The sequence below is a fragment of the Dipodomys spectabilis genome, unplaced genomic scaffold, assembly GCF_019054845.1.
Source record: "Dipodomys spectabilis isolate Male_0828 unplaced genomic scaffold, ASM1905484v1 ptg000003l, whole genome shotgun sequence".
In the NCBI taxonomy this organism is placed as follows: domain Eukaryota; kingdom Metazoa; phylum Chordata; class Mammalia; order Rodentia; family Heteromyidae; genus Dipodomys; species Dipodomys spectabilis.
The window spans coordinates 17,043,875-17,055,060 of NW_024870680.1; the positions used below are offsets into that span (position 1 = coordinate 17,043,875).

An 11,186-nucleotide genomic window follows, 5' to 3' on the forward strand; every position below is an offset into this window, starting at 1 on the left:
ACACACGGAAGACCACTCCAGGTATGGGAAGAGCGCGTGCAACATTAAAGGCACATCAACATGAGTGATGTATTTTCAGTCCCCTAAGGACCAGGATTGAATGACTGAATGGGGTAGACTTCTTAGGCTTTTTTGGGGGTGGGGGAGGCTCTTTTGATAACTTTGAAAGATATAATAAATGGAGATCTGACCAAAGGCAATAGCCTGAAGGCAGAGAGAAGAAACAAAGCAACGCATAAAATGGAGGTAGAAACATTGTGTGTGTGTGTGTGTGTGTGTGCCTATGTGCCAGTATTGAGGATTGAACTGAGAGCCTCCTGTTCTTGTTTGGTCTTTTTCATTCATGTCTGGTACTCTACCATTTGAGTCATGCCTCTACTTCTGGCTCTTTGCCTGTTAAGTGGAGATAGCAATCTCATGGATTTGTCTGCCCGGGGTTGGCTTTGAACCCTGTCTTAGGTCTCAGCCTCCTGAGTGGTAAGGATTACAGGTGTGAGCCACTGGTGTCCAGCTAATAACAGGTTTTTAAAAAAATTGATTCACATGAGTTTGGGCCAAATCTGAGGTGTATGCTTCAGTAAATGGAATTATAATGGACTCTAGGACAGGAATATCGTGTTGAAGGTTTTTGACATTAACTTTCAGTGCTTGATCCTGATACCTCTGTAAGAAAAGGGGTTTGACAGTTAATGAGAAAAGGAGGCAGAGTTCGTGGCTGAGTGGGGATACCAATGGGAAGGGGGTGAAGTGTCCTGAGAAAGCCTTCAGTCATCAGCAGATTCTGGTCTTCCCATTTTGAGTGGACAAAGGGTTAGAGGGGCTGCGTTTCCTCCTTCATCATTGAAACCAGGGCTGAAGAAGGGCCGCAGAGGCCCATCAAAATTACATTCAGGGAAGGTGTAGATGAGGGAGCCGTGGTCAGTGATATTGTAGAAGGAGACAATACCAGCCTCATAGTCCAGGAAAATGCCGACTTGGTGTGGCAGCACCTGAAGGTGTAGAGAGGACTGAGGGCAGGTGCCAGCCTCATACTTGTCCTTTTTCCACAACCAAATTGTCCAGAAGCCATTCTCAGGGCTGAGCAAAAAATGTCCCTTCCTCTGCACAGAGTTCCTACAAACCCCCAGGTCCCAGGACTCTTTTCCTGTCACATCTACCTCCCAGTAGAGTTTTCCAGAGGTAATGATCTGGGTACCCAGGACCATGGGGTAATTATCAAATCTCTCTTCACTCTCGGGCACCTTTTGTTGGATGTTTCCAAGCTTCACTTGTCTCCGATCCTTAGAAAGTTCGAGCCATGGATTGGCTGTGTCTTGATCCAGAGTGATGTATACTGCAGAACGATGAGAAAGAAGGTGATAGGGGTGTGTGTGTGGGGGAAGGGATGGGGTGGGTCCGTAACCAAGGGCCTGTGGATTTGTGTCAACGCCAAAGATAAGAGGGGTAACCTTGAAGTTTATCTTGTGAGAATATGATACACAAACAACTCTGGCTCTTTCTTTAATCTTTGATGGAAATTTCCTTAATCTGTTTCTGCCCCACCTACCCCAACCCTTTACCTTTCCTCCGTGTTGCCTTCTGTCTATTCTCTCTGAGCCTAGATCCATTCAGCGCTCCCATTCTCTCCTTCTGTTTCAGCCCCACAATTCTTAGAAGTTGCCTCACCTCCATATGCCCTCAGCATCTTCTTTAGCCCTGGCACATGGCACACACTTCTTATGTCTGGGGAGACAATGTCCAGCTTCTTCAGGTTCCAGGACTCAATCCTGGGGGGAAAGAGAGTTTGAGACCCTTCTGAACCCTTCCCCCAGGGCCCAAGGACCATCTTTGTGGAAGATTTTGAGAATTTAATTCAATACAAATTTATAAACACCTGTTATACCCAAGTGTCCAGATAAAAGGCAAAAATAAAGTAGGATTTAGTTTAAATCGAAGAGTTCCTGATCCAGGAATGTCTATAGTACATAGACAGTCCATCTGGTCTCTCTAAAGCTCAGGTTAACGTGCAAATGCATTCTATTTCATTTTCTCAGCTAGGCAGGCATCTGGTAACAGGCTGAGTTGCTTCTGTAATACCCTCAAGGACTCTTGTTCATGCTGCAGATCTTACTCATGGCTCATTCTGGGAGTTTTCCAGCTATAAAGAGTATCTTGCCAGGTTCTAGTAGCTCACACCTGTAATCCTAGATACTGAGAAGGCTGAGATGTGAGGATCAGTTTCAATTCCAGCCTGGACAGGAAAGTCTGTGAGACTCTTATCTCTAATTAACCACTCAAAGCCAGAAGTGGAGCTGTGGCTCAAGTGGTAGAGTGCTGGCCTTGAGAAAAAAAAGCTCAGGGACCGTGTCAAGGCCCTGAGTTCAAGCCCTAGGACCTACACAAAAACAAACAAACAAAAACGAGTCTCTTAGCCAGGTGTGGTAGTTTATGCCCATAATCCTAGGTACTCATGAGGTACAGGTTGGGAGGATTGTGGCTTGAGGAAAAAGTTAGTATGATTATATATCAATCAATAAGCTTAGTATGGTGCTGCACGCCCTCATCTCAGCTGTGCAGGAGGTATAGATAGGAGGACTAAGTCTAAGGGAGTCCTACTAAAAATATGAGACTCTATCTGAAAAATAACTAAAGCAATAAAGGACTAGGTGCATGGCTCAAGTAATACAGTGCCTGCTTAGAAAATGCAAGGCTCTGAGTTCAAGTCCCAGTGCTTCTAAAAAAAAAACAGAAAAAAAAAGAGTCCAGGAAATTATAGATTCAGAAGTTTTCAGATGCCCTTATTTGTTGGGCCAAACTATGTGAAGAAATTATAAGTCAGGGGAATTTTTCAATTGAGATGACTATTTATTAGTCTTCTGGGACCAGATTTTTTTTTTTTTTTTTTGTCAGTCACGGGGCTTGAACTCTGGGCCTGGGCGCTGTCCCTCAGCTCTTCAGCTCAAGGCTAGCACTCTACCACTTGAGCTACCGTGCCACTTCCGGTTTTCTGGTGGTTTATTGGAGATAAGAGTTTCACGGACTTTCCTGACCGGGCTGGCTTTGAACAATGATCCTCAGATCTCAGCCTCCTGAGTAGCTAGGATTACACGTGTGAGCCACTGGCTCCTGGCTCAGATTAAAAAAAAAATAGAAGATCAGTTCTTTGAGAATAAATAGAAAGGAACAGGGGAAATTTCAGTGCACATATTCCCAACTCAATAACCCTTTTCATAGGAAGAGATGCCTTTTTCTACCCTCTCTGCTAAGGAAGAAAGCATATTCTTACCTTTCCAAGACAGTTCTCACCTCCTGAGGGAAACAAGAGACAGAGTTAAGTGCTGGAGATGCTGGTCCACTATTGAGATTTCACACATGAAAGTGACATGCTCCCACCAGGTGGTCCTCAGGGCTTCGATCTGACTTCTCTAGACAAGTCAGACCAGCTTGTATCAGAAAGGATGCATGGATATTATAGAGTAACCAGAAACCCAGCATGAGTATGATTTATAACTAGAAAAAGACCCTCAGATTAAGAATTCTGATTCAGAAAACAAACAAGGAAGACCAGATTCTCAGTTGCAGAAACCCAGAGATGGCTGCTGGGAGAAACAGCCAAAGTCACATGCCCAGAAATGGGTCCCTCTCAATTGTGGGCTTGAGTTGTTTGGGGAGAAAGGATTGGTTGGTTACTCTCTTATCTTGGACCTTATTGGTTGGTTATAGCTCTCTCCTGTATATGAAGTTAAACCAACTGAGAATATTATTTGGCAGGGATTGGGGAGTCTTATGTCTGAAAAGCACTTAAGCCCAGTCAAAAAGTCATCTAAAAATTCAATATGGGGCAGAAGAGAGCCTGGTGAGTGAAATGAATACTATCAGTTTCTTTGTACAGCCAGAAAGAAAAAAGTCTTCATGACGCTAACCAAGGGACAGAAAGTATGGAAAAAGAACTCTAGAATGTTAGAGGAGCATGGACTTCTGAACCCATGAAGTCCAGAGATTCCCAAAGTGAGGCCAACGTATCACTGGTGGAGGCCAGATGATTTCCAGCAGAATGGACATCGATGCTTTCTAAAAAGTTATGTCCGTATTTTAATCTGAACTCTGCCAATTACCACTCCAGTGCACCCAATCAAGTCATTTAGCTTTAATGTTTCACTAAGTCTCTTCATATCTCTTCTTCATTTTGTCATCTATGAAATGGGATTCTTATTCCTGCCTGAATTCTGGAGAGTGTTAGCTAAGAATGAGCAGTTATGATTACCCCTACCACCCAAGATCTAGTAACATTAGTAGATGCTATCTTAGCTAGTACATCTTTGGGAAAAATTGTTTTAGGCTAAATTTTCAGGAAAAAACAGTAAGATAATTTAAAGATATATGTTAGGATCATTTAGTAGTTCAGAGAAACAGGAAGTATAAAGATGCATGTATGACTAACAGGGAGAATTCTTGATTGTCTGGTCATTTCATACTTTCAGAAATCAAGAAACTGGATTTAGGCAAAGAAAAAAAATGATCCAACTTATTTCCATAATGCATATGATGCAGAGAACTAGTGAATGAAGGTACTGACTCTCAATTTTCAGTTCAGTCTCTTTAGACTGAACTGAAAAGACTAAAACAATGAAATGAATTTTTATTACAGGCAGATATTCACTTGAAATCTTTAGTGGATTTTCTCATTTAAGTCTCTCACAGCACTTTTAGGTAAGAAATGTTAGAAAAAATCCATTTAAGCTGGATACTACTGGTGGTCCACACCTGCCATTTTTGCTATTCTGGAAGCAGAGATCTAAAGATTGCAGTTTGAAGCCAGCCTGGGCAGGAGATTCTCATCTCCAATTAACCATCAATAAACTGGAAGTAGAACTATGGTTTAAGTGGCAGAATGCCAGCCTTGAATGCAAAAGATAAGGGGCAAAACTCAGGCCTTAAATTCAAGCTCTAATATACCTCTCCCCCCCCCCCCCCCCCCGTCTCTGATTCTGTCTCTGTCTGTGTGTCTGTCTCTCTCTCACACATATACACACACACACATAATCTGTTTAAGGTGTAAGAAACTTAATGCCTTCCCAGAAAGACTAAGGAACTTTCTCAAGTTTCCCACACCTGCTATATGTTAGACACGTTCCAAAGATGTTGATTCCTGTTTTTTGCTGTGCAGAATATTTCTTCCTAAATCTATAGCCTTCTATGCCTTGAGTGCATACCATTCATGAGCTGAATTCCAATTTAAGAATACCCCAAGGATTAGGATTCTATTTGTTGTGACAGTTGCTTCAGAGAGCACTGGCTTTTCTCAGTTACTCTTTGAATCTCTCTCCTAGTGTTACCTGCAACATCTCCAATGCTGAACTCCGACTCCTCCACTCCAGCTCTGAGATTAGCTTTTGTAGTTCCTGGCTCTGCTGTGCTAGCTCCACCTCTGTCTCCCCAAGGAGTCTCAGCTCTTCTCTCTTATCCTGCTCCAGCTTCTGCAGTTGCCTCTGTTCCTCTTCAACCAGGAAGCTTTTCTGTTGTGCAAACTCGGCGTGAATCCTCAGTTTGTGTGTCTCAACCTTCCTCTTTGGTGTCAAGAAAAGGAAAGAGATAGCTTTTTAACGGAATGTTCCTGATCTTTGGAGAGGGAAGTGTTTCTCTTGGAGACTCATCCTTCTGGTTATGTTTGGGAAAACATGGGACACTCAACTTTGCAGAGGAGATAGGCAGGTGAGTGGGTGAGGCTCCTGGGGTAAGGGAAAATGGCATTGATGGGGCTCATTGATTTGTCTTACAACCACAGCTATACTAACTGCTGACACCAGCAGATTCTTTTCTAAACCTCTTTTCCAAAACCTAGTCACTACCCAAATGAGTCTCTTTTCTTTCAACCTCAGTGAGTTAGAGAGTAAAACCCATCCCTACTCCTGCTACTATTTGTAAGTCCTGGGTTAAGGGTGGGCGTGGATATTCTTTGCTTGTCTGCTCTTGTTGGCAACTGGAGGCCACCTAATGACACAGAATGATCTCCTTTGTGACCATGACCGGGCTCCAATCTTCCTCAATCCCAAATCTTTCTCTTCTGATGTTTACTGGTTGTAAATTCCTTCTATTCCTATCCTACTAGCAAATCACAAGTGCGCAACAGGCTTTCATTTTCCATTATAATTTAAACCAGTGATCTGGTCATGGCTAAGCAACCACGTGGTCAGACTGGTTTTCCTACCTCAATACTTGACGGATCATTACAGTCTGTCTTTTCACAGTTCTTCTCTACCATTTTCTAAAAGGCCTAACGGCTGGGCTTTTCACTATACTCATCTGAGATTGGGCTCAGAGCGGTGGGGACTTTAAAAAAAAAATAGCTTGAGCCTTTTAGCATCAGCACCTTTTGCAGTTATTTATGATCTTTGAACCTCAGTGGGAGCTTTCTTTGAGAGAAAGTTTACTTCCCTGTATCTGTAGACCTAGGAGAGATGTTCTTGGAGAGCTAGATATATACCAACTCCATCACTACTTAGGTAAGACAAAGCTTTGGTGAAGGGTTTCTTGAGCTTAAGTCCTCGGACCCTGCCCAGACTTTGGGCTCTTGCCTTCCAGTCTTCTCTCTTCATTGCAAGATCCGCTTCCATCTTCTCAGTCAACATCTGCCCTTGCCTCAGTTTTACTAAGGCTGTTTGGAGCTTCTCCTGCGGAATAAAAGAGATGGTTAATTCTCTTACAGATTAAGAAAGTGTGTGTGTGTGTGTGTGTGTGTGTGTATAGGAGTATGGCTTGATCACCGAAATTCTTGGAAAAAACCTAATTGAGGGGAGGAAAGAAAGAGAACTAGAGTCTGACTGGAATAGGAATGCCGAAAGGCTTTGGAAAAAGCGTGCTTTACAAACTAGAGCTACCCCATTAGGGTGGCAGAATGGGGGAGGGAGGCATTACTCATTCTCAACTCGCCAGGAGGCTGAGAGTAAACATGATCCTTCTAGCATTTCCTGATAGCAAAGCTCCTACTCAGAGGAATGAGAAGGTTAATGGTTAGCCTGAAATCTTCTCTTATTTCCCAGTTTCTCAACTCCAGAGGCAGCTCACTCCTATCCCCTCTTTGGGGGAACAAGGCATGTGTCAGGATTTACCTTTATACCTGTTTGTGTTTGCATTAGGGACTCACCTGGTATACCTGAGCAGCCTCCTCCATAGGGACCATGGTGTGATCTCTGTGTTTCCGGGATTGGACACACACCCAGCAAAGGGCCTGTTCATCTTCCTCACAAAACAGGTGAAGTTTTTCTCCATGAGTCACACACTGTCTCTCTTGTGTGCCCTTCTTGGTATCATCCTGGCCTATTTGTTTAAGGTTGTCCACCATGTTGGCTAGGTGTCGGTTGGGCCGGAAGTTCTTGCACAGAAAGTGTTTCCGGCACACAGGACACACGCTGCCTCCATCTTTCCCGACCTGAGAGATGCATTCCTGGCAAAAGCTGTGGCCACAGTCGATGCTCACGGGCTCCACCATGGGATCCAGGCAGATAGAACAGGTGACCTCCTCCCACATCTTTGCCAGGGGCATTTCTGTGTCCATTGTGGTGATGTCCTGAGAAGGGGTACTGTCCAGACCTTGAGGGGTGGGGAGAGAAGGCAGAGAAAAGATTTGCATGGGGGGGAGGAGGGGAGTGAGACAGAACAAGCCAGGTGTGGTGGTACAGGCCTGTCATCTGAGCACTAGGACTTGGAGACCGGGAGGATCAAGGCTTTGAGACCAATCTGAACTACACAGCAAGTTCCAGGCCAGCCTGGGTGACACAGCCAGACCCTGTGTCCAAACACCAACTTCCCCGAAACAATGTAAAGGAAAACATGTGGGAGAATAAAAATGGAGAGGCAAAGACAAGGGAAAGCAAGAATATCAACCAGAGACTTTCCTCCATAGTCTGGTCCATTGATCCAGATGGACAAAAAGAGTTTCCAGAAGAATCAGAGAAAAGTGGTGGGAATGGCAGAAATCATGCATCATATCCATCCCTGCATACATCCTCACTGTCCATGCGGACCCCATCCCTTGTCTCCCATCATACATCTGTGTTACAGAGAAGCTAATCGTAACAGTGACCATTTGCTGTGCATCGTCCTTGTTTCACAGAGGTGCTTTGCCATGTGCAGTCATGTGCCCCACGGCATTCTGGTCAATGATGGACTGTGTACAGTATAAGATACTGTCATGATGGGTTATACCCTATAGCCTAGGTGTGTAACATCGACGTCTAGCTTAACCTAAATCTACTCCATGAGATTTGCCCAAATGCTAAATCACCTAAGAGTACATTTCTCAGGTTAGATCCTTGTTCTTAAGGTTGAGGGATGCATGGCTACAGAGCACATGCATAATACACACATATGTGTATTATCATATATAAAATATATGTGCATGGGTATGTACCTCTATAGGCGTATATAGGCACATGTATTTATAAGTGTACATATAAATGTATATATGTGTATGTGTGCATGTGTGTTCACACATGCATGTGCGAGCAATTATCTGAGTTTCTTTTCTGTGCTGCTAAAAATTTAATTCCTGGGCGGGGAAGGTGGCTCAGTGGTAGAGCGCTTGCCTTGCATGCCTGAGGCCCTGAGTTCGACTCCTCAGCACCACATAAGCAAAAAGAAAAAAGCCGGAAGTGGCGCTGTGGCTCAAGTGGTAGAAAGCTAGCCTTGAGCTGAAGAGCTGAGGGACAGCACCCAGGCCCAGAGTTCAGGCCCCAGGACCGGATCCCCCCCCCCCCAAAAAAAAAAATTAATTCCTGTCTCAGTTTCCTCTAGCCCTGAACTCACGTAAGTTTCTAGTTGACCACCCCAAGCAGGCCACCCCTCCCCTCCATCAGATTTCCAGCGGTCCTCTGGACTGGGTTAGGGTCTGGATTCCCTCTCCACTCCCCCCACGCAGTGTCCCAGCTCAGATGCAAGCAGCAACCGGACAGCCAGATCCCTAGCAGTAGAGACTAAAGTCACACTCAGCGCCCAGCCCCCTCCCAGGCAGGCAGGCTGACGCTGGGCCACGTAGAGCGACCCTAGCTTCAAAGCAGGGACAAGTGGGAGGGATGTGATTGGAGGGCACCAGACCCTCGGATCGGGGGCAGGGGATGAGGGTCCCCAGGCAGGGCGGGGTACCGCGATCAGGAGGCTTCACTCACCTTACCAGGGAACTCCCAGTCGGTGGCCAGCTCCTTATTTCACTTTCAATTTCCTCTCAGAGGAGTGTCCCAAAGAGGAGGAGCCTTGGCAGGGGCGGGAGGGAGAGGCGGAGAAGGGAGGGATGGAGGAGGGGAAATGGGAGGAGAGAAGGCGGAGCAGGGAGAGGGAGGGCTCTGAGGCTGGGCTGTCCTAGCCTGAGCTTCCTGGGTGCAGGACGGATGGAAATTTAGAATATTCTGTCTTTTGAGATCATAGAAAACAACATTTTACGAAATGAACTCCAAGGAATGGAAACAGATTTTTTTTTTTTTGCTGCTGTTTTTGTTGTCTTTCTCCTTTGTCTTGTTTGTTCATCTGTCTTTGGGAAGGTGGTGGGGGGGGCACAGGAAAGGTGGGACAAGGTGTGAACAAATACAGCAGTGGTCCTCACTTGACATTATGTGGAAAATGAACTATATGATTGGTGGGTGGGGAAGGGAGGAACAAACTGGGAGAGAGCAAGGGAAGGGGGGGGTGACATGGTTCAAAAAGAAATGCACTCTTGGGGCTGGGAAGGTGGCTCAGTGGTAGAGCACTTGCCTTGCACGCATGAGGCCCTGGGTTCGATTCCTCAGCACCACATAAGCGAAAAGAAAAAAGCTGGAAGTGGTGCTGTGGCTCAGGTGGTAGAGCGCTAGCCTTGAGCTGAAGAGCTGAGGGACAGCGCCCAGGCCCAGAGTTCAGGCCCCACGACCGGACCCCCCCCCCCCCCCCCAAAAATACTCTTTACCTGACTCACATAACTGTAACCCTCGGTAATCACCTTCACAGTAACAATAAAACATATTTAAAAAATCCTTAGAATGTCATTTTGGGTGCACACTCCCAGCCAAGTCCTCAGAAGCCTCAGAACAAGAGACCAACCATTGGTATATCTCCAGTTTAAGGCTGAAAACCCTTACAGAGACCTTGGGGGTAAGTCTACAACCAAAAGTTGAAGAGCCTGGAGTCCACAGGTACTGGTAAAGTTTGCATTTCCTAGATCCATAAATATTAATGAAAGTTCAGCTAATGATTTTTAGCTTATAGAGGACAGGAAAAGAAAAGAAAGGTAAATGTCTAGGTTGGAAGGAAGTGAGAAATTTGGCTTTGACACCCTTCTTGGTAGTATATGATCACCCCCTGCTGGCTGCCTGGAAGTTTCTGTTTTTCTGTGGGTTATCCCTAAAGTGAGGACCCTCCCCAGACCTTGGACATGAACTTTCCTCTGCCTATGTCACCTCCAGCAAATAGCTTTACTCTGTTCAGCTTTAGTGTCTCCATTATTTAAGCATAGCTCAACTAACCTGATCTGATGCACATCATTAAACCAAATAGCCAAAAGGGGAAAGCAGACAACAGTCCATGGACAGATGAACGGATAAATAAAATGTATATGCATACAGCGACATGTCAGAATCAAAGAGGAAGCCCATTCTGATATAATGTCAAATGGATGAATGTAGAGGACTCTGTACTAAGTGCGTAAGTGAAATAGCCAGTCAGAAGAAGACAAATGCTTTGGTTCTACTTACAAGGGCACTTAAAGTGCATAGATGCATAGAAACAAAAAGTAGAGTGGTGGAAATGTGTGTATTTAGTGTTTTTAATGGGTAGAGCATCTCAGCTCAGGATAAGGAAAGTTCTGGATGAGAATTCATTGTAAATACCACAAAATTAAGAAAAGTAAGGGAAGGGGTGGGTTGAAGGGGGCTAAGAATGTTGAAGAGGGTGACACTGATCAAGATGTATTCATAAACTGCTTTATTAAATTACACCTCCTTTGTACACCTACTCAAAACAATAAAAATGTTAAAGGAAGAGAAGCTCTGGAAGTGGACAATGGGATGGTTGCACAACAGTGTGAACGTTCTCAGTGGCACTAAACTGTTCATCTAAAAATTTCTAAGACGGATGGCTCACACTTGCAATGCTAGCTGCTCAGCTGAAATCTGAGGACCATGGTTCCAAAGCCAGCCTGGGCAGGAAAATCCTTGAGAGTCTTGTCTTTAACTACCTGAAAA

The 11,186-nt window shown here is 44.9% G+C and overlaps 1 protein-coding gene across 1 annotated transcript; it reads right to left on the reverse strand.

The window, feature by feature from the left end:
- Positions 1 to 561: 561 nt before the first annotated feature.
- Trim21 (tripartite motif containing 21) lies at positions 562 to 9,208 on the reverse strand. The gene is made up of 7 exons (XM_042689578.1): positions 9,144 to 9,208; positions 7,124 to 7,569; positions 6,555 to 6,650; positions 5,316 to 5,546; positions 3,266 to 3,288; positions 1,666 to 1,766; positions 562 to 1,333 (listed from the first exon to the last, which is right to left on the reverse strand). Exons 2-7 carry the CDS (start codon positions 7,532 to 7,534, stop codon positions 765 to 767), a joined length of 1,431 nt encoding a protein of 476 aa, XP_042545512.1. The 5' UTR covers positions 7,535 to 7,569; positions 9,144 to 9,208; the 3' UTR covers positions 562 to 764.
- Positions 9,209 to 11,186: the final 1,978 nt, after the last annotated feature.